General features: G+C 40.3%; 1 protein-coding gene across 1 annotated transcript in view; it reads left to right on the top strand.

Moving 5' to 3' along the window:
- The window catches only part of LOC102463247 (sodium channel protein type 1 subunit alpha), a 120,073-nt gene that overhangs the window by 57,250 nt on the left and 38,861 nt on the right, over nt 1-23,962 (top strand). The window contains exons 17-20 of the mRNA XM_075933529.1: nt 1,258-1,375; nt 2,415-2,569; nt 7,164-7,337; nt 13,716-13,838. Of these exons, the coding sequence (XP_075789644.1) occupies nt 1,258-1,375; nt 2,415-2,569; nt 7,164-7,337; nt 13,716-13,838 (570 nt within the window). The remainder of the gene's footprint in view (nt 1-1,257; nt 1,376-2,414; nt 2,570-7,163; nt 7,338-13,715; nt 13,839-23,962) is intronic.

Here is a 23,962-nt window from a genome sequence, read left to right as displayed (position 1 = left end):
CAGGGCCAGAGGGTATATGGGGGAACCTATTTAGCAACTGAAATTTTGTCAGGGACATAGGAGCTGGTGCCCCCAAGTACTGCCACCAGTCACCTCTGGCCTCCCCCCTCCAGCCCCATGGGATGGGGAGCTGCCATTGTATCTCCCTCCCCTTCTGTACAACCCCTGCCCTTCCCCAGCCAAGGTGCTCTTGCTCCCACAGTCTCCCCTCAATCTCCCATCCCCCCTTTCCCTCCCTGTTACCCCCGCTTAGAGTTTCATTCCAGTGTACCCCTGCTCCCATCCACCCCATAAGTCTCCCCTGAATCTCCCCAACCTTCAGCACCTCCTACATCCTCCTCCTGCCCCCACCTCATACATCCCTGTTCCCCTTCACCTCCCTTATCAACCCCTGCCCCTCTTCAGCCACCTCCCAACCCCATCAGGGTTCCCCTGAAGGCTTGAAGACAATGACAAAGCACACTTCAGGCAGTTTTCCTAGTCTACCGGGAATGAGGAAAAAGAGATGTTCCAGATGTGGAGTGGCAGGAGGGATGAGGGCCTGGCCTGCCCAACTCCACCATATCCCTGCTCAGGGCCCTAACAGTAACAGAGTGGTCTTCCACTGTGTCAGCAGGGATCCCATGCCAACGTACTGACCATGTCTCTGGCAACACTATAGCCAAATAGTAATCTGGTTCCTTCAGCAGTTTCCTGTACTCCTTCCTGCTTTTAGTGGTTGTCTTCCCTCTCCCCAGGGTTCACTGCAGTCCCGGCAACTCTTCAGCAGTCAACTTGTCTGACCTTCTGAGTAGTTAAGGGCCCTCCTTGGGACCACAGAAGTCTTCTGTGTGTTCCTGTGTCCACAGCAGGGAGAACTCATTTGTCTTCATTGGCAACAGCTTCCCAAATGAGCTACAGGGCCCACCTTTTATAATTCCTGTTCTTGTCCTGCGCCTCTGCTTCCAGTGAGGAAAGCGTGGCCTTCCTAGTTCCACCCAGCAAGGGGCTGCCCCTCAATATCAATCTATGAGGGTAGCCATGCGCCATTGCTTCACCTGGCTTTTTTCTTTAACTTTGTATTAAATGGACACATTCAGTACCAAAGTGACAGCTAGAATTAGGACATATTTTAGCCATTGCTTACCTAAATTAAGCTGTAAAACATTCAAAAATAGAGAAGAGTAGACACATACTGTTAATTTTTGCTGTGTCTGTAAATATTAATATTTATTTTAAGTATATTGATTAAGCTTTTGTGGTTTGTTTATTTAACAGAAGCTAAATTTGTCCAGCTCATCTGAAGGTAGCACAGTTGATATTGGACATCCTGAAGAAGAGCAACACGAAGCTGAACCTGAAGAAGCTGTGGAGCCAGAGGCCTGTTTTACAGAAGGTGAGTGAAGCAAACTATGAACCTTAATGTTAAAAATATGAAGTAAAATGAAATACTTATTTAAACTATCTAATAATATTCCTGGCTTGAAATAATTGCTGTTTTTATCAAACTTTAACACTACATAATCATGAATTTTACAAATGCTCTTTTCAGTGCATAATATATACTGAAGATGATTGTAATTTGTATGCTGCTGATGTGGATTTTTTAACAATTTTTCAGATATCAAAGAATTCAGGAAAATTATATCATATAAGCAATTTGCCATTATTCCCAAAAACATAAGAAATCTGTTTATCTTTCTTAGGATTCTGAATTATATTCGCACTAACTATTATAGTATTTAAAAATGGGAAGCTGTTCTAATTAGGTTATAATAACACACTTTTCATAGCTAGCGCTCAAAGGGTATGTCTACTCTGTATTCCTCTTGTGAGAGAGGAATGTAAATGCAGCTGAACAGAATTGCAAATGAAGCGCGAAATTGAATTTCCCATGCTTCATTTGCATTTTGGTGTCCGGGCACTTTTTTGAAATATCCTATTTCAAAAGAAAAAACGTTGACTAGACAAGGTTATTTTGGGATAAAAACCTTCTTTCAAAATAACCTTTACTCCTTAAATAATGAGGTTTAAGGGTTATTTCGAAAGAAGGGTTTGAAAGAAGTGCATTTAAAAAATATAAACCTGCTTGAAGTTTGTGTGTGTATTTGTATTAACTGAATTTAATTTGGCTGCTTTGTCGGATGGACCATGTCTTCATTTGTTTGTATAGGACTTTGCACACAGTGAACTCTCAGTAAATTATAAATACTTTCCCATTCTTTTATTTGATTTTAAATGCCAGTTGTCTTATAAACTGTGTTTCATTTTACTGGTTGAAAAATGGACTTTGAAAGTCAGAGTTTAGCTTTTCTTATAGCCATAAAGTTCATGAAAATATAATGGCTGTATCACTAGTCAAATAAATAATCAGAATTTATCTCCTTAAGCATCACTTGTCTCTTCCCCTTCTCAAAATGTGTCTTGTTTTACAGGCTGTGTACGAAGATTCAAGTGCTGTCAAGTCAGTGTAGAAGAGGGGAAAGGAAAACATTGGTGGAATCTTAGGAAAACTTGTTTCAAGATAGTTGAACACAACTGGTTTGAGACTTTCATTGTCTTTATGATTCTCCTGAGTAGCGGTGCTCTGGTGAGTGAAATATGAAATAAGTGTAATGTTTCTGTGGGAAAATATTTATAATGTGATTTATCAAACATAGTTTTTAGAATATTTTCACCTGTAGATAAAAACCAAATATGTTATTTTAAACAGTGACAGCCAAATGATGGTCACCCTAGTGTTAATGCACTGAATGTGAAAAAAAGGCCAAAAAAAAGTCCGCTTCCCATAGTATAGCCACATATTCAGAGTAATCATTTGGTATTTGGACTAGTAAGTTCAAGGAAGTATTAAAAATAGAAGTGGGCTGAGGGACCATCAAGTCACAAACATTTTACAATATAGGGAAAACATAAATGTCTGATCTATCTGGGCTTGCTTTACTTTCCCTACCCCCCATTTGTATATGCATCTACCAGTATAAATTGGGTGTTCACTGCAGAAAATCTGTGTCCAGGTGGTACAAAGTGACTGCAACAGCCTACTCTTCTTAGAGAATCAAGGCTAGTCTGTGCAGTCTAAAATAGGGGTGCGAAACCTAAGTCCCGGGGGCTGGATGTGGCCCACAGTGTGCCTGAATCTAGCCCTTGAGGCTCATGGCTCCCTCCCCCCTCCACCCTCCAGCACTGGGGAGCCCACATTAGTGCTCCAGCCCTCATGCCACCCAACCGTGGGTCTGGAGCACAACATTTACTAGCCTGTGCCTAGGCTCTGGTGTTTGCGGGGAATGTGAGGATCAGGGGCCAGGTCAGTGAGGGTTTGTTTGTTTGCTTTTCTCACTTGCGTGTAGCCCCCTACCAGTGTTCCCTCTGAGCTGCATGGCAGCACAGCTTCACAGGTGATTAATCAGGCACTGAGCCCTGATCCTCTGACTGGGTGGGGCTGATTAATCACCTGTGAAGCCGTGCTGCTGCACAGCTTAGAGCTGTGGTCACCATCCAGTAGATCTCGATCTACCAGTAGATCTCAGGGGCTCTAAGAGTAGCTCTTGAGCCCTCTCTGAACTGTACACCTGCGCAGTACATTTACATTAGATTTCCTCATTTGAGGAGCAGCTACTGACCGAGCAACTACACAGGTGAGTAGCTGCGAGGAATGGTGGGAGCTGGGAGGTCGGGAGGGCTGAAACACCCCAGCAAGCTGACTGTGGCTTTCAGCTGAAAGTGGCTGCCCCGCGCTCCAGCCGATCAGCGGCTTCTCTTCTGCGCATGCCCACATAGAGCTTGGTGCACCCTGGCTGAGCGCCATGGCCAGCTGGCCGGGCAGCCACTTCTCTTCCCTCCAGCCCAGCTGCCCTGCACTCAGCACTGGGAGGCTGCATCTGTGGCCTAGTGGACAAAGCATTGGTCTTCTCATCTTGGAATTGTGGGTTCAAGTCCCATCTGAGGTGATAGTTATAGCCTGCACTTCCTGATCCCTTAGTCATTATTTGTCCCAAGAAATCAATTGAACATGGGTCCAGTGTCCCTCCCATAAGGTTGGGGAGGGGCTTTTAGAAGGTGGGCGGGCTCTGCCCGCCCACCATCCCATGCTTTCAAATAGGCTCCAGCTGTGCTGGAGCAAGCTTCCCAGGCTGAGTGCAGGATCACAGATACCTATCTGAGGGACTGTATACGACTAGCAATCTCAGACTACAACCCAGACTTCAGGATACTGGCAGATACTGTTCAGTCACAGGTGTCACACTGAGACTTTGTTAGTGGAAGAAAAAATATATAATTATCAATACTTGATTTTAGATTTACAAAATAGCAGAGAATAAAATGTATAATTGTAAATGCTTCATTTGACATTTAAATAGCATGAATTAAAAACAGATCACTGAGGGTATGTCTACACTACCCCGCTAGTTCGAACTAGCGGGGGTAATGTAGTCATCCGCAGTTGCAAATGAAGCCCGGGATTTGAATTTCCCGGGCTTCATTTGCATGAAGCCAGCCGGCGCCATTTTTAAATGCCGGCTAGTTCGGACCCCGTGCCACGCGGCTACACGCGGCACGGACTAGCTAGTTCGGATTAGGCTTCTAATCCGAACTAGCTGTACGCCTCGTGGAGCAACCCAGCAGCACCCCAACTGCTCTGCTCCAGGCGTCCTGATTCAGCCACTGCTGAAACTGACCAGCAGCGGCTGAATCAGGACGCCTGGGGCAGAGCAGGTGGGGTGCTGCCCAGTTGGTCTGGAGCGGTGCTGCGGGACCAACCCGGCAGCCCCGAGCTGCTCTACCCCAGGGGTAGGTAAGAAAAGCCTGGTCTTCTGGAGGGGGCACTAGCTGCACCCCCCCCCCCAGCAGACCAGGGAGACGGGGGTGGCGGGACCGCCCAAGTCCTCCACGGCTTTGCTCCGTCTCCCTGGTCTGCTGACCTGGGAGACCCGGAGCAAAGCCGCAGAGCACGCGGGCAGCAGGACAGTCCAGGCGCGCCGCGGCTGTCCCACTGCCGGGCGTGCTTGAGCTGTCCCGCTGCGGGCGTGCTCCGCGGCTTTGCTCCTGTCCCCCTGGTCTGCTGGGGGGGGGGGGTCCAGCGGCTTTGCTGGACCCCCCCCCCAGCAGACCAGGGAGACCGGGAGAAGCTTTTCTCACCCCGGAGGACACGGGTGGCGACCCGCCGCCCGTGAGCTCCGGGGCCAGAAAAGCCCCGTTCGTAAGTGCGGATCCGACATAAGTCGGATCCGCATAAGTCGGGGACTGCCTGTACTATGGTGAAAACAGTCAACGGAGATCTTTTCTAATTACTGCCTTCTGAGAACAAGTATTTTCATGAATGATTTTTTTTTCTCCAGGGGAATCATAGATTCCCACTCATGTAGACTGAATAGCAGCAGGGCTGTCTCTAAAAATATAAGCCACCAAAATAAAGAGAAAACACCAATAATATAAAATAGAAATAATAGAACACCAGTAATGTAAAATAGTAACAATAAAAGAAACACACTGCAAACATGCCATAAAAATATCCTGAATGCTCCACCTAAGGGGGATTTGGGAAGAGAGAAAAGCTGAACTTCTGTAAAACCAAATCTGGATCCACATTCACTTGAAGATTGTAAGCAGTCATGGTTTGCAATGTGTTTGGCCAGTCATATAGATACAGTTCTCAAATGCATGTTATTTCTTATGTTGGTTTCAAATAAAACAAAATTCAAGGCTTTTGTCTGGCACAAACTAAAGCCCATAAATACCATTCAGCTTTTGCTTTATTTGATATCAATATAATAATTCACTAAACAATTTTATAGTAAACACTATAAAAAGTGGTATTTGTGCCTGTAGGGTTTAGTTCAACGCACAATGAAGTCAATAAAAAGGCTCCTATTTACTTCACTGAGCTCTTCCTACGGAATGGAGGAAGGAAATCACTGGGAAGAACATAAAAGAGAAGAGCATGTGGTAGGATGACTGACTAGGGTGAATTCTCATCACTTGTTTGGAAAAAGAATCACAAGTTTACATGGAACCATCACCTTGTGCTTATGAAACTTACTGAAGTGTGAAACACTCACAAAGCACCTAAGTAATTCATTTGCAGGGTTCAGGGTATTAGTCAGGGACATAGGAGACCTGGGTTAAATTCAACGTTCTTTATGATTATAGCCAAATCACTTAGAATATATCTACATAGCAGTAGACTCGAGGCTAGACTTCTACCTTGCAGGATCCTGGAATCCAGACTTGTCTAACATCCATGTGCATTAGTTGCTTATAGTGCTTTTGAAAAACCCCACTACATGTGTTAAAATTAAAAAATTAAAATTAATGGAGATCACCTATCTCCTAGAACAGACCTTGAAAGGTCGTTGAGTCCAGTCCCCTGCCTTCACAGCAGGACCAAGTACCATCCCTAACAAATTTTTGCCCCAAATCCCTAAATGGCCTCCCCAAGGATTGGGCTCACAACCCTGGGTTTAACAGACCAATGCTCATACTACTGAGCTATCCCTCCTCCTCTTAGGGCAGTTCTATACTTTACCCCAAGATTGACACTCTAGAGATCAATCTTCCAGGGTTTGATTTAGCGGATCTAGTATACTGACCACTAATAATGCCCCCATCAACCCCGGTACTCCACATGGTTGCAAGGAGCAAAGGAAATCTATGGAAGAAACCTCCCACAGTGGAGATGTCCCAGAAATTCCGTTTAAGATACATCCCCTTCAGCTACACTATTCTCATAGGTCAACTTTCTTGTGTAGTGTATAGATCTGGCCTGAATCTTTTAAAATCTAGCCCTAAGTCTTTTGTGTTTTTGTTACCCCTCTGGAAAATGGGGATAATGAATACTTCTCTACCTCATAGGGGTATTGTGAAGATAAAACCTTTAATGACTTCAGGGCAGTCAGACATTATATTAATCAGGGCCATAAAAATACCATAGATAAATCAATCAACAGATACAAATAATATCTTATAGTAAGGCTGCCTTCTATATGACTTCCGTATGGACAAATAGACTTCCACAATTAATTCAGTACACAGACCTGTTTTTATGTGAAAAGGAAAAGTAGGAGAAAACTCTGGTCTCCCAACATTGTATTTGGAGATAGAATATTTGTTATTCATTTTCTTAGCCTAAACTACACATATAATATTACTGAACATTAACCAAATTTGAACATTTTTGTTTCTAGGCTTTTGAAGACATATATATAGAGCAGCGGAAGACTATCAAGACAATGCTGGAATATGCTGACAAGGTCTTCACTTATATCTTTATTCTGGAAATGCTGCTGAAGTGGGTGGCATACGGCTATCAAACATACTTCACTAATGCTTGGTGCTGGCTGGACTTCCTAATTGTTGACGTACGTGATATATTTTCTAAGTGTTCTTTTATGTCTTTTATATTTCTTTAATTTTCTTCTTTTTATGAAACTCATTAACATAATATTTATACACTTGATATTGGTCATGCCAAAAGAATGTATATTTAACAAGCAAAATAGTGTAGGCAAAAATTCTTGAAAAGTCTCATAAGAACTAAAGATTTGTCCAGAATTTTGTAGTTCTTCAAATGCTGTCCAGATGTATTCCACTCTCAGTACATGTGTGTTCCATGTGGCCAAGATCAGAATCAGCTGGCCAGTAATGTCATTTGGAACTGTGCATGCACCCTAAGAGTTGGACTACATTATCACTTAAGTCAATGTAATTTGCACCTTTCAAGGGTGTGAAAAAGGCACCATCCAAGCATTGTAAGTTCCCAGCCAATGGGAGTTGCAGGAAGCCACTTCTCGCAGCTCCCACTGACCTGGAACAGCAATCCACAGCCAGTAGGAGCTGCAGTCACCTGTACCTGCAGAGGTTCAGGTAAATATAGCAGTTGAGGCCCACCAGAGGCTAACCCTAGGGAACTGCTGCCATTTTATTGCCTGCCCCTGTGCTATAGCCTCTTTATCCCTGGACAAGGCATTGATTCTGTTGGTACCATGTCACTCAGATGATTAAAGAAACATTCAGGAGATACTCAGCTGAATAACTATTTCTCAGAAATTCCAGTGATGATAGTAGAGGAGAGTTCCCAAAGACATTTAACATATTGCATATTTTTCTATATGGTTGTCAGGCAGTACCTATTAATGAAGCTTTATTAGACCCAATAAAGCTTAGATGGCCAACACAAGCATCGGTAACAGTGACATTTAAGGAGACAGGAAATAAATATCAGGTCCAATCCACCAGCTTTGAGTAACCTGTGCATTCATCCACTATCTGGCTCACTGGTAGTTATAGCAGCTAATGAAAGAAACAACTGAAAATGACACTGAAAGATGAATTGTTTCTTCCACAAAAACTCTTATTTCTCCTGTTGGATTTTAATATCTCAGGAGTGTTCTCCATTAGGATCTGTTCTCACTCATCTCATAGCCTGGTTACTGGTTAGTTGTCAGATGCAGAGAATCATGTTCCTCTGATGTCCAAATTATCCTGATCCAAAGTAAATTCTACCATAATACAGGCAGTCCCTGACTTACGCGGATCTGACTTACCTCGGATCCGCACTTACGAACGGGGGCTTTCTCGCCCCGGAGCTCGCAGGCAGCAGTCCTGCCACCTCGACCTCCGGGGCGAGAAAAGCTGCTCCCGGTGCCCCTGGTCTGCTGGGGACCGTCTCCAGCAGACCAGGGGCACCGGGAGCAAAGCCGCAGCCGTGGCGGGTTCCCGCCCCTTTGAGGCTTTTCTCCCGGTGCCCCTGGTCTGCTGGAGACGGTCCCCCAGGCTTCCTGGAATCAGCCACTGATCAGTTTCAGCAGCAGCTGACTTGGGGACGCTTGGGGTTCTTAAGTTGAATCTGTATGTAAGTCAGAACTGGCGGTCAGTTTCAGCAGCGGCTGAATCTGGACGCCAGTTCGGACTTACATACAGATTCAACTTAAGAACAAACCTACAGTCCCTATCTTGTACGTAACCTGGGGACTGCCTGTAATGTAAACTGCCAACTGGAAGAGATTTATTATTTGGGCTGAACAATCTCAGTTATCCCCTACAGATTCCAAGATCCCAACTATTCTGAACATTTGCTGTCTTTGAAGAGGAGGACTTTCTGGGGTTTCTGTTTCAGTACCCTTGCCAGACATCTCTGCATGTCTCCCTCCCATCCAGAACTACAGTCTTCTGACACCCATCTGTAACCAGATTTCCAAAAGACTTTCTATATATTTTTCTCCCTCACATAGGGAACCTCCTCCTTTCTGGGATATTAATGTCATCCTGACAGGCTGCCTTTGAGTGTGTGTGGCAACTTGCTCCCTATTAGATTTTTCTCAGAAGACAGCTTTCTTAATTGCAATTACATCACCCCAACGAATAGGAGAAATATGAATTCTTACAGCAGTCCCTTCATCTCCAGTATTCAGTAGTGACAAGGTTACCTTTAGGTTCCATCCCATTACTTATTTACACTAGTAACAGTTTTTTGCATTAAACAAATGATCCATTTACCAATTTTCTTCCTGAAACCACATTCTAATAAGGGATGTTATCCAGGTCATTATCATTCCAACTGCATAGAGCCAAGCCATTTAGAGTTTTCCCCACGACTCTTTGCTACATTTGTAGACAGACTGAAGGTCCAGGCTTTATCAACCTAGAATCCTTCTAAATGATGTCTACTTGCCTTAAATCCTGTTATAATTTATCTAGTTTAGATCCCTCATTGTATCCTTCTTTATATTTCATCATTGCTCGTGAGTCACCAATAGTGGCATATATAGCCACAAGCACTCAAAGAAAAAAGAAAGTTGCTTACCTTACACTAACTGTGGTTCTTTGAGATGTGTTGTCAATATGTATTCCATGACAATTTGCCTTCCATACTACCATGAGTCCTTTATCCTCTGAATTATGTGCTGGTGATGGAACAGAATAGTGGTTGGGGTTGTTTCCCCTTTAAGCCCTCAACAAAGAGCATTAAGAAACTCAAAATGCATGTGCAGGCCCAAGACACTGCTGGGCAAAAGATTCTTATCTCAAACACAAGGAAAGGGGTCTTTGCCCATGAAAGCTTATGCTCCAACACTTCAGTTAGTCTATAAGGTGCCACAGGACTCCTCACCGCTTTTGCAGATTCAGACTAACACGGCTACCCCTCTGATACAAGTACAAGTAGAGTATCGTATATATGGACAACATGCCTTGAAGTGCCACAGCTAATGTAAGGTTAGGTGTGTAACCAGTTCTTATTATTTAGTTCTATTTTGCTTCTGTCTTTCTGATGATGTGCAAGTTGATTTGTTAGCATGTGCATTTATTGTTATTAATATTTTAATAATATTTCAACTTTTATTTGATATAGTTGCTATTACATGACCACATAACAGCATCCATTTATTCTGAGTGCAGACTAATGATTCAGTCATTTTTAATGTATATACATCACAGAAGAAAGGAAACTGCAGTCTGAAATAGTCTTTAACACACGTTAGTTTCCTACCATTAAATAACATCAAAAACTTTGGAGGAGGATAGCACATCCACCAAATTCCAAGGTGTATGAAATATTTGCTTAGGATGTGCACAGCTGCTAATTGGGTTGGACATGCAGTTACAACATATGAAAGGATAGTGTAATAGATGGTGAAATCCTAGATCTCCTCTTGAATTTGTCCAAAATCCTTAATTAGTGCTATAGAAAAATGAAAGCCTTCTTGAGGCATTCCTTACTCAGAATAAAATGAGATCCTTGAGAACACTGAAGCCTTATCACTGCAGTGTAGAAGGAAAGATTTTAGCCCCCTGCCCAGCTTCATGACATGTTATATTTTTAGTAAAGTTGATTATGATCATTGTGTGTGAAATCCTAGCTCCATTGAAGTAAATGGGAGTTTTTACATTGATTTCAGTGGAACAAAACAGAAAAGATGTTTACATACTTTCCTAAAAATATAAAACATCCAATATCTGGATGGCCCAAGCACCAGCATGTAGCTATCAGCATGCAGAGAACAAAGACTACACCTGTAGTTCAGGTGCAGCAACTTCAGTAAGCCCCACCCCCTCCTGCACCCTACCTCCCATCCCTAACTCATTTGCTGGCAGCCTTGTCCTACATACTGAAACCCTCATTTTTGTCCAGACCCCAGATGCCCCACAAAATCCACTAACCCCAGAACCCCAGAAGAGTTCATCTGGTCTACGGGATTTCCTGAACCTTAGTCCTCCCTGTCCTTCCCTATCCCCCATGGGGCTGAAGTGCCAAGAAATGAGGTGTCTCATTTTGGGACCACATCATTGAGGGTTGTGTGTTTTTGGAGGGGTTTTTTTGCTTTTCACTTTTGTGGTCCCCAACTGATTTCTCTGTGGGTCAACAGCTCCAACCCAAAAAAGGTTCCACGCCCCTTTCATAAATGAAGAAAATATTGAAACCTTTTGTGTTGGACTTAATTAATATTTTACTTTATTTAAAATGAAATTTAGTAAACTAACATGAGTAAGTTAAAGCATTTAATCTGTTTAATAATTTAAATTAATATTTCCTTTCTTACGTGTTAAATTAAACCATTCTCCTCAGCTGCAGCACTAGCAAAATGGTTCAGATGTAATTATATAATTAACAATGAGTTTCCATTAGCAGCTGTTGTTGTGCGGGAAGGTTTGCATTTAGCCAGATGGGCCACCGGCCAAAAAGTTTGAGAACTACTGTTATACATGAATGTACTTTGCATATTCTATCTCATAATGCATTTGTGGTGTAAGGTTGTACCCCATGAGCTTATGTTATGATAACTTATGAACTAGAGGCCATCCAACTAGGCTGTTTTAGGATCTTGCTTATGTTAACTGACAATGCTTTGTAGGGACCATGGTTGCTGCACACAATCATCCTAAAATAGTAGGTACCCCAATGATGTTGGTCCCCTTCAAATCTGGGTTTGTTAGATATTCTCAGCAGAGTGGGCTGATGCGGAGTACTTTTGCTTAACACTCATAAAAAGACTTTTTGTCTAGTTATTGTGCACCAAACACTTCAGGTTAAGGGTACACTTAAAGGGATTTTTTTGTTCTGTGCAATTCAAGATGGTGAACAAATAGGCACAGTATTCTATTTCTAATTTGTTAAAATAATTTGTGATGATAGTGTTGTAGATTATAGTGACTTCATGTCAGATTATGTTGACTGTTGCTCAGAGAAAGAAGATAATGTGTTGATTGTTCATCATGTTCATCTTCAGAGAATAAGGAGGTTTTATTCGGGAAACAATGAATTAGCTAGACCAGCGAGGGACAACCTAGGCTAGTGAGTGGACCACATGAGCCCTCCTTCATCTCAGTGGTCTGCATGACTGTTTCAACCATGATGGTCTCCCGAGACAGGGTAGTTTTGCTAACTGCGCTTGCGTACCTAGAAATTTCAGGGTGTGCTGACTGAAACATAGCAGCATTTTGGATGTACGGGGAGCTCTCAACATTCACAATATTGTATGCAACCAGCGTGCACCTCGCTTTGCGTGCCTTTGCTTTACATTCATGTCACTTTTGTAATGCTGGTAGGAAAAACATTTTTTTTGAATGAAAACCAGCAGAATCTGGAAACCCTCTGAATCAGTGATGGTTACAAAATGTCTCATTGGCTACACATAGACCCCTGATGGGTTGCATGCAGCCGTCAGGTCATAAGTTGCCCATCACTGATCTAGATCTATGAACACAGGCTCACAGGACATGTGGCTGGCAGTCATATGGCAGACGGGGACAAAGGAATAAAATACTATTTCAGTACCACTTCCCAAAACTCCTGCCTCAGAACCACTGCACTGATTATGTGCAGGAGGAGAGATCAAGCCCAGTTTGTAGCTACTGAAAACACACAAATGGTTCAGCAAATATATTTAAATTTTTGCCATAGCTGCCGTAGGCCCTCGGCATGACCCTTGTAATCAATTAAGATTCTTTGATTTAAAAAATGTCCATGAACATTTACCAGTAACCTTTCCTAGCCTTATACATTGTTCACAATCAGCAGCTGTGTGTGATGAAAAGTTTGTTTTTGATGCTGCAGATGCATGAAAAAGATCAGACCATCTACAGATAGATTTCCAAGGAGAGTTCAAATGTTCATCCAAAACTTTATCCTGTGGAAACTGACCTGGTTGTTGATTTGGGCAACCTCCTCAGTCTTTGTGTAAGAGTTGAAACAGAGAACCGAAGGTCTCAGTCCATATGGTAGTTACGAATCCTTAGAAAATAGTTTTAGACCCTCCCACAAATTCATCCTCTTCTCTAGAAAGGAGGCTTTAAAGTCCATAATTTTAGACTGAGGTAGGGGACCAATGGGAGTACTTATGGTGGAGGCAGAGGCACCACATCACCAAGATTTGTGAGCTTACTGCGCGCGCGGGTGTGTGCGCGAGCGTGCACACATGAACATTTGTGAGGATTTTTGTTTTCCTTCAAATCTTAGTGTATCATCATAAAAATATGAGACTAGAAAGCATTTATGTTTTCTTGTTTCAGCCAGTGTTTATTAATAGATATCTTATGGCATTTCCCCAATTCTCTTTTAATTATTTTATGCTGCTCCTTTTTTCTCTTACTTTCCTTTATTTAAAAGATTTTCTCCAGGCTACAAAAGTATTTCTGAAGTGCTCTAACTTAGATTCTTCTTGGGAATGCTGTAACTCACATCTATGGTATATGTAGTGGTATATACAAAAGTAATTATTACTTTTTTATTTTTTGTGCAGGTGTCCTTGGTTAGCTTAACAGCGAATGCCTTAGGTTACTCGGAACTTGGTGCCATTAAGTCCCTTAGGACACTAAGAGCTTTGAGGCCTCTGAGAGCCTTGTCGCGATTTGAAGGAATGAGGGTAAGACAAAATGAAAGAACCTAAAATTGTGCATGCATAAAAAAGAAACAGTGCATGCAGAATAAGGAATGACAAATTCATGCAGAAAGGCTGTACTATCCTCTTTCCTACTGAGTAGTTTACAGATAAGCAAAAGGCTTTATGAGCTCACTTAAATTCATATGCAATATCATACATTAGTTTCATTCATTCCTGTTACTTTACTTTCTAGCAAATCTCAGGAGTTTTTCTTTAAGGATACAGAAATAATCAGAGAAATAAATATATTAACTTTAAAAGTTTTTCTAAAAATGAGTTATGTATGAGTGGATTTTGTACAATTTTGTCCTGATCCACAAGGTTTCTGCAAGAAACTGATTCAGCACCAGTTTAAAAAAGTTCTTTCCTTGTTACAGATTCAGATCTTTGTATTTTTGCTAAAAATAAAGGTCCAAATTCAGGTTTGTTGTATCTTTGTTGAAGTTTTCTCGATTACACCAGGGTTGAATTTAGCCCTATCAGTGGTTTTACATCTATTTCGGTCAGTGGCTGATGGTCACATAAGAAAAATTATGAATTATTAATAATTATGAATTATTTTTCTGGATTATTTTTCTTGATGAGATAATCATTTATTGTAAAATAACTATTCTGCTGATTCCAGGAAGAATCCATGTATTTAGTACTACATGCACATTATATTTGGCTACTATTTTGAGTAAGTTAGAATCGCTGTTCTCAATCACCCATGAGAAATGGTCTCTTTATACTTAGCGTTTCCTTTGGCTACTGTTTTCTGTTCCTTACAGCTGCTGAATATAAACTAGCCCAATGCGTACATCATTGAAATCTATTTACAAAAATATTTTCCCATTTACCAGAATCATAAGAGGAAGCAGCTTTCTGATAATGTCAAAATCAGATCTAACCCAGTGAAATAGTTTACAATGTACTGTCTAACCAGTATTTAGATGTAACTCTACACTGGTATCATGAAATCAAATTCAGACTGTTAGAACTGAGTTCCTCAAATAGTATTGGTCATGTTACATGTCTTTACTTCAGACTACACAAGCAAAAACTATTAATTAAAACAGGATTAGGTTCATAATTTCAGTTTTAGATGATGATGTATCAATTTTACAATGTTCTTAAAATTATAAATGTGTGAATTGATAAATCAGTAAAATCTTATAGGCTAAGTGCTGGTTAAGTACTGCAGGGTTTCTTTTGTCTCCTTGAAGGAAATAGTAAATCTGGGGGGAGAAATTAAACCTCTTTGCTTTCTTGCACTGCTTATACATACAATGAGCTGTGGCGAAACTGGCTGATTTTGATTCAGCAAGTGTATTTTTAATTTTCAGATTTTTTAACCACTTTCAAAAAGATGTAGAGTATTTCTTGGAAAGAAATGAAATATATTCCAGAGAGTCCCTATAAATAAGAGACTATTCAATTCTCAAAAATTAGAAGCCAGATTCTGAACTGGTGTAAATTGGTTTGGTCCTATTGACTTCAATGAAACTATACCAATTAAAAGAAAAATATGACATCAGAAACCTAGTTAGACTATGATCCTCTTTTTAGAAATGGCCTTTTTTTCTATTTTAGTGTGAAAAATTAAATAAAAAAGGGCTTTTTCAACCTTTTACCAAATCAGTAAAATCCTAATTAATCCAATTTGTTGTATCGGTGCTAAATGCTGTACTTATTTCACTGTTTGCTGATATTTTGATATGATCTGGTTACAGCTTAACTTTGTGATTCTCTGTTGCAAATAAGAAATTTTCTTTGTGCAGCGGGCCAGCACAAGGCCTATGAGACATTTAAGCAAATATAGGGTTTACATGCTCCATTGCCCTGTGCACAGGAATGAATTTTGCCAGAATAAGAACATCTGAAATAGAACTGGGTTGTTGCATTATATTCTGAGAAGTGTTTAATACTTCACAATAATGAACTTCAAAAAAACCCGACTCTCCGCAGATGCTGGAAGGCAAAGTAAAGAATTTAAATCTAAACCATAGAGTTAGGGTTATATTCACATCTCAATACAAGTAGATTAATGTTAATAACTACTTGCAAACTAAGATTTGAATATACCCATTGCTTTTATTTTAAGCTTTTTTATTAGTTCTTATAACTTAATGTTCTTGCACTAGTTCTGAATTTGTATGCTACTTTAAATATAGAAAATCAAATACACGTTGCTGTGTCATATTAAATAATTGTTATAGGTAAATAATAACGCATGTGTTTGTATGTAGCTTTAATTAATAAAGCATGTCATGCCGTGCTTGATTTCTGCATTAGCAAAGTAGTAGCAGACAGAAAACAATTTTTTAAAATTAACCACATTGCACTTTCAGTTTTGCATGTCTTAGTCACCTTTCTGGCTGATGGCTTTAACATTTACAGTATTTCAAATTTCCAGTCCAATTTCTCAATATGTAAAATCAAATAACAGTAATGTCTTAAATATATTCATAAAATTCAATAGATATTTTGTAGATTCCCTTACCAGGGAAATGATGTTGAGGCTTCAACAGCTTATATTTCAAGACCACTCTAGACTAAAAAGAAAATCGACAGTATCACAGGCAAGCTATAAAGCCCAACTTCAAGTGTTTCTTTCATTACAGATACTAAATTAATAATACATTATATATTTCTGTTTCCTTAGGATAATCTTTCTTCAACCTGGAAGGGGTGGAGCACTGGTTCCTCCCCTCTGCCCTTTATTATGGATACTGTATTTCCCTCCTTGCTACCATTTAATCATTTCACTGTGACTAATAATTAAATAGAGTGCTAATTTGAGTGTCCCAATAACATGATTATAGTTTATGATACTACCATTTTACACCCCTATTTCTAATTGCTTTGACCTTTCCCAAAAATACCTTTAGGGTTGAATTTTTCCAAGTTTGATCTCAGCACAGAAATAAATTTCTGTGGAAACCTTCCTGAAAATCAGTTTAGCTCTTCCGAATGATCAGAGCTAGTGATGCTGGAGGAGAGTTGTCAGTGTTTGACATTTCTGCTCTATTCTGTGATGATTAAGTCTCAACTGAAGTACTGTGTCCAATTTGGGCACACCACTTTTCAGAAAAGATGTGGACAAATTGGAGAATGTCCAGAGAAGAGCAACAAAAATTATTAAAGGTCTAGAAAACACAACCTATGAGGGAAGATTGAAAACACAGGGTTTGTTTAGTCTGAAAAAGAGAAGACTTAAAGGGGACATGGTAATTGCTTTCGAGTACTTAAAAGCTTGTTACAAGGAGGTGGGAGAAAAATTATTCTCCTTAACAACTGATAGGACAAAAAGCAATGGGCTTAAATTGCAGCAAGGAAGATTTAGATTGGACATTAGAAAAAACTTCCTATCAGGGTAGTTAAACACTGGAATAAATTGTCTCGGTAGACTGTGGAATCTGCATCACTGGAGATTTTTAAGAGCAGGTTAGACAAACATCTGCCAGGCATGGTCTAAATCAGAGATGGGCAATTAGGGGCCTGTGGACTGGACGTGGTTTTCCAGGGTTAGGAGCAAGAGGGATCTCAAGATATCACGTAGTTCATACCCTCATTCTTAGGCAAGTATACCAAGTATATCTAGATTATCTTTGACAAGTGTTTGTCTAATCTGTTTTTAAAAAGTGCCCGTTCCTATAATTAATTGTCTTTATAGTTAGAAAGCTTTTCTTAATATCAAACCCAAATTTCACCTGAGCATCGTTCATGCTCCTTTACAATCTGTCACATCATTTATCTCCTTAATCTCCTACTCATTCCACTCCACTGTGTAGGAAAATTATATCATTGCCTTATATGTTTTAGAACATAGATTGGCAGTTGAAAAAAAGCACCACATCTATCTCCTTTCTCTCTTCCTTTAAAAAAAATCTTATTGTAGGATTGCCAGATACGTTCTATATTATGAGGTGGGGAAGTAGTTGAAAATAAGATAAAGTTTCTTATCAATAATTCCTTTTCTTTGAAGATACCTTCTCACATTATGATCACTCCTTTGTATTATGTTTTTAGAGTGAGACAGGGTGGAAGTCTTTCAGTTTTAAAGGTTTGGGGGCTTTCTTAAGTAGTAACAGTTCAGTGTGAGAATCCTGCATTATTCTTCAGGTATCAAGAGCTTAAAAGAGATCAGTTCTTAGAACATTTTTTTCCTGCTCTCAATTGTTAAAGAAGCAATAACACCTCCTCCCTCCTCCCCCCCTCACACACAGAGAAAATAATTATAAAAGTGGCCCATAAAAAGAGTTATTTTAAAAATATATTGTGTATCCTAAAGATGGACAAGTACACATACTGATATATGTGTGTATGCATGATCATGTGTAAATCATTTATATTCAAACGGAACTGCCTTGCAAGGGCAATATTTTGAAGGTCAGGGCTAACAGTATCTTTTCTTGAGTTTCAGTTAATGTAACTCACTGCTGAACTTCATTCCACAACTCTAACCCATATCCTACCTGGCTAGTGACAACCATTGAGGAAGAGATAAGTGTATTTCTGGTGGAGATTGTCAGCGCTTCATTGAGAATGACAAGTTGATTAACTAGGATCCGATATTTAACTGCCCAGTTTTACATATAATTATTAAAAAGATTATAGACAAAGTACTCTCAATGTTCAGATCCTTTGATTTCCTTTTTTTCCTTATCAGACTGAATAGAGGCTTCAGTACTGGGGAATGTATTAGTTGCATTAGTGGATGATGTCTTGGAAATAGATGAAAATCCTGTGTCTGAACTGATATTGATAAAATTGTTAGTCTTTAAGGTGCCACCGGACTCCTTATTATTGTTAGCTCTGTCTGTTACTTTTGATTTTGTTGATGAGATGTTATTGACTTTCCTGCAGGTACTAGTAGAAGTAGGTATGGCTGCTCAGGGTGGCTCTCTTCTTTTTATCTGATGGATCCAAGAGCATTGTGGGGGTAAATACTCATGTTCTCATTTCTCCAACATTCTGTTTTATATCATACATCTATGAATCCACAGGTTTTTCCTATGTATACAATACATTTCTATGGATATACCCCCTCCCACAACCACCCCCAAACAGTGAGGCTTGATGGTGAGTAAGAATCATGTTAGATAGCTTCAAAGAGGCATAATTACAGATATTTTCCCTTCCTCAAAGATACGATCATGACAGGATTCCTAATCTTGAAGCCTGAGCAGGCTAAAGGATGTCTCAAATAACATTTTAATAAACAACACAATAGGCAGTGCACTAAATAAGCCAATATAATTTATTAATCAAGAGGAATTTATTAAATGGCTGGGATGATATAATCACAGCCGCACTAAAGAAACATAAATAAACAGAGCATTAAAAGGTGTGTGGCCTCCTGGAAAAAAAATAAACTTTCAAAATCTGTGTACTTAACTGAGAAACATCATGAAAAGAAGTAAACTCTGAAGGCCAGCTATGTTGGAGCACCCCTATTTGAGGAATACATTATTCATCATTCAGTGGCTGAACCAGTGGAAATTGAAGAATATCATTTTGTAAAAATGTGCAAGGAAGAAGATATGGACGTCTCCAACTTGAGGCAGGCTACTGTCATCAATCTGCCTAGGATAGCATGCCTGTAACATAACCCTCTATGTGAAAATATGCTATATCTTACTGTTATTCAGTAAGAGAATGCAACCAGTCAAACAGTCATTTAGACACAGTTCTTTTTTGTGACGGTCTAATAAATTGGTGTCAAATTAAACAAAATTTGGGTCAATTTTGTAAGGCATTTACTTCACATTAAGGACTTCTTAACATAAAATTTGTGGAGGCAGAAATCACAACATAAGGAAAATATAGTCAGTATGAGCAGTTTGTTAGAGACAGGATCCACCACTACCACTTTTGGATGGAATACAAAATGATTTTTTCTGTTGCCACTTTAACATGGTATTTGGTGGATCAGTCTCTAGAGCCTGAAGTTTACTCACTCCATGAATTGACATTATTATCATGAGAAAATTTACTTTTTACTGGGATTTGTGATAGTGGAAATCTCTCAAGCACTGTGTGAGCCGGCTGTGATTGCTCTACCTTCATTGAGTATCTAATTGGTCAAAATAGCAACCAAGTGAATGGAAATGGACTCAAAGGGTAGTCAGGTAATTTTTGAGGGAAGCATTTAAAAGGATCAATGTGGTTGTGTTTGCTTATCACTGCAGACCGTTTCAACTTACATTTACAAGCCTTTATGGTAGACTTCCCAGAAGACTGACATCAAGCCCCTGAGGCCCCATATCATAGCAGACTATTAAGGATGAAGACCCGTAAGCTAGGAGAGGATAAGCTAACTAATCACTGCAGTGTTTCTGCTGACATATTCCCCTTTCCTGTTAGGCAAGTAGTGATAGACAGTATTGTGTGAAATAGCCACACCTGCAAACTTTCTGTTACAAGAGAAGCAACCCGGTGTCTACCTCCTATTTTATAGAAAGTGTGGAGGCATAGTTGCACTTTGAACCAAGAAGATAAGATTTAGAAAATCAGATCTTTGTAAGTTCTAGACACATTCAGGACTTCACTTGTCTCCAGAACATGTGTGTGCACCTATTGTTTCTAAGATAATAAATATCCTGAGTGTGAACTTCTGTGTGGGCTTCCCATCCCCATCCATGGTAACTACAGCTTATACAGTTGACATTTATAATTACTGTTGAACATTTTCTCTGGCTTATGACCATCCCTTACCCAGCCCTGGCCCTGCACCATCTCTGAAAGCAGCTGGCATGTACAGCAGTGGCTCCATGTGCTGCCCCTTATATACAGGTGATGTGAGTGAACTTGTGATATTTGCTTTTGTTGAGAAGTATCGTCTACTGGAGTGGTTTTGTGTGGAGACTTGCTATGGGGACTAGCAACACAATTTATATTTGTGGGATTCAGAATTGATAGCATGGGCCAAGAAATCACGCTGACACTGGAAAAAAAATTGCTAGCATTATCATAGAATCATAGAACACTAGAACTGGAAGGGACCTCGAGAAGTCATTGAATCCAGTCCCCTGCCCTCATGGCCAGAGTCGGCCCAAGCTATGGGCTGACCAGGCTACTGTCCAAGGCACCGCATTGTAGGGGGCGCTGCACGGGACTGCCGGACCAGGCGGAGGAGGGACTGCGCATGTGCCAGGTGCCCAGGGTGAGGCTGCGCATGCACTGGGCACCCGGGGGCCTGGGCTCCCGAGGGCGGGGCCGCGCATGCGCTGCACTCCCGGGGGCAGCGCCGCGCTCCCGGGGCCCAGAGCGCACCAATGGGTTGGGCCGGCCCTGCTCATGGCAGGACCCAGTACCATCTAGACCATCCCTGATAGACCATCTATGGTCTATTATGGTTCCCTGGATCCTGTCCTTGGTCAGGAAGGCTATGAATTGTATCCATCTGGGCTCCCTTGTACTCCGTTGGTCTGCAAGGGGCAAAATGGTACTTTGTGCAGTTTATTTTGAATTCCAGTGCTGTACCTCTGCCATCTCTATGGCAATACAGCTGATTTTAGGCCAGCTGTCTTTGGTCAACCAATTACCCTAAAAGCAGAATATATGCTCTACTAACCTATAGAGTTAGAACACAACTGTCAAGTAGCACTGGTTGATTCCAACTAAAAAAGCAAGAAGCAAAATTTACTATTGCAGTACTGTCTTTATATTACATCTAAGTTACCCTTGATGCAGGGGAAGCGTTTTTATATGCATGTGATTACTAAAGCCCATATGAGAATCTAGACACTAGGGTCATGTCTACACTACACATAAGATTGAAGCAGCTGCAGTTGATCTTCCAGGATTCAAATTAGCAGGTCTAGCGAATTCATGCTAATTCAAACTGAGAGGGTACTCCCTTCGATGCCGGTAGTCATGCTTCTACAAGGAGTAAGGGAAGTGGAAGGGAGAGTGTGTCCCCTTTGACTTCCTGTAGTGTGGACGGTGCCAAAATTCGAGTTCAAATTCTTTGACTTAAGCTACGCAATTAATGTATCTTAATTTAAACTTGCCCCTAGTGTAGACCAGGCCAAGGCAGGTCTACCTTCCTTCTTTTGCTGATGTCATTGATTTTGCTCTGAGGAATTAGATTTTTCGCTATATATCATCCAGGAGCATTCTTAAGGGCAAGAGGAAATTCTGGGACTACAGGGTGTGTTTTTCCAAAATCTCAACCAATAATGTTGAGAATAGCCATATATCAAGGTGATCAGAGCTATCACAAGTAAAATGCCCAAAGTCTCCCTTCAATGGAAAGATGCTGGAAAGTTGCATTTAGTGCCAAACTTGCTATAGGGCTCTTGTTTTGCATGGTTTTACAGTATATTCCTGCCCATTCTGGATAATAACCATTTATGGATCCTTCTCACCATGAACTTGGCAAGATCTTTTTTAAATCTTGTTATAGTCTTGCAAAGAGTTCCACATGTCAACTTCCTTTTTTTAATTATTTTAATAAAGAACACATCCTTATTTACTTTCAGTGCACCGGTCACATTTGTTTGTTTATCATCTCTTTTCTAAACTCAAAAGTCTTTTTAATCTCTCCTCATATGGAAGCTGTTCTATATCCCTAATAATTTTGTTTCCCTTTTTTATACCTTTTCCAATTCCAATATATCTTTTTGGATGTAATGACCAGATCTGCAGGCAGTATATATTTTCTGTCTTATTATCTATCCCTTTCCTAATGATTCCCAACATCAGCTAGTCTAGACTGCAGCCCTCTGTTGACAGAGGGATGCAAATCAAGCACATCAAAATTGCTAATGAAGCAGGGATTTAAATATCCCATGCCTCATTAGCATAAACATGGCCATCGCTTTTTTTTCAAAATGGAGGTTTTTTTTTTTTAAATCGCAGCCTAGATGCACATCTTTTGAAAATAAAGCCCTTTGTGACAGATACTGTATTCCTCAAAAAATTAGGTTTACAGGATCTGTCAAAAAAGGCTTTATTTTTGACAGATCCACGTCTAGACTGCCATTTTTTCGAAAAAACTCAGTTTTGAAAAAAGCGGCAGCCATGTTTATGCTAATGAGGCATGGGATATTTAAATCCCTGCTTCATTAAAAATTTCGATGTGCCTAATCTACATCTCTCTGTCGACAGAGGGATGCAGTCTAGACACACTGATTGTTAGCTTTTTAAATATATTTCTGCTGCACATTGAGTGGATATTTTCAGAGATCTAGCCACAATGACTCGAAGATCTTTCTTGACTGGTAACAGCTAATTTAGACCCCATCATTTTATCTATATAGTTGGGATTATGCTTTCAAATGTGCATTATTTTGCAATTATCAACATTGAATTTCATCTTCCATTTTGTTGCCCAGTCATGCAATTTTGTAAGATCTCTTTGTAGCTCTTTACCATCTGTTTTGGACTTAACTGCCTTGAGTAGTTTTGTATCCTTTGCTGATTTTGCCACCTGCCTGTTTATCCCCTTTTCCAGCTCATTTATGAATGTGTTAAATAGGACTGGTCCCAGTACAGACTGCTTGGGGCCTCCAGTATTTACCTCTCTCTACATTCAGAAAACTGACCTTTTATTCCTACCCTTTGTATCTTTTAACCAGTAATTGATCCATGAGAGGACTTTTCTTCTTAGCGCATGACAGATTACTTTTTTTATGAGGCTTTGTCAAAGGCTTTCTGAAAATGTAAGCATGCTTTATCCACTGGAACACCCTTGACTACATGCCTGTTGACCTTGTAAAATAATTCTAGTAGATTAGTGAGGCATGATTTCCCTTTACAAAAACCACATTTACTTTCCATAACAAATCATATTCATCTATGTGCCTAGTAATTCTGTTCTTTACTATAGTTTCAGTCAGTTTGCTGGATACTGAAATTAGGCTTACTGCCTGTAATTTCAAGGATTGTGTCTGGTGCCCTTTTGAAAAGTGTGTTGCATTAACTATCCTCCAGTTATCAGAAGCTGATTTAAATAATAGGTAACATAGCACATTTAGTAGTTCTACAAGTTCACATTGGAGTTCCTTCAAAACTTCAGGAAAAAGCCATCTGATCACGGTGACTTATTACTGTTTAATTTATCAATTTGTTCCAAAACCACCTCTAATAACACCTCAATCTGTGACAGTTTCTCAGGT

The sequence above is a fragment of the Pelodiscus sinensis genome, chromosome 7 (assembly GCF_049634645.1).
Source record: "Pelodiscus sinensis isolate JC-2024 chromosome 7, ASM4963464v1, whole genome shotgun sequence".
Taxonomy (NCBI): domain Eukaryota; kingdom Metazoa; phylum Chordata; order Testudines; family Trionychidae; genus Pelodiscus; species Pelodiscus sinensis.
This window is presented reverse-complemented; position numbering and strand designations above follow the sequence as displayed.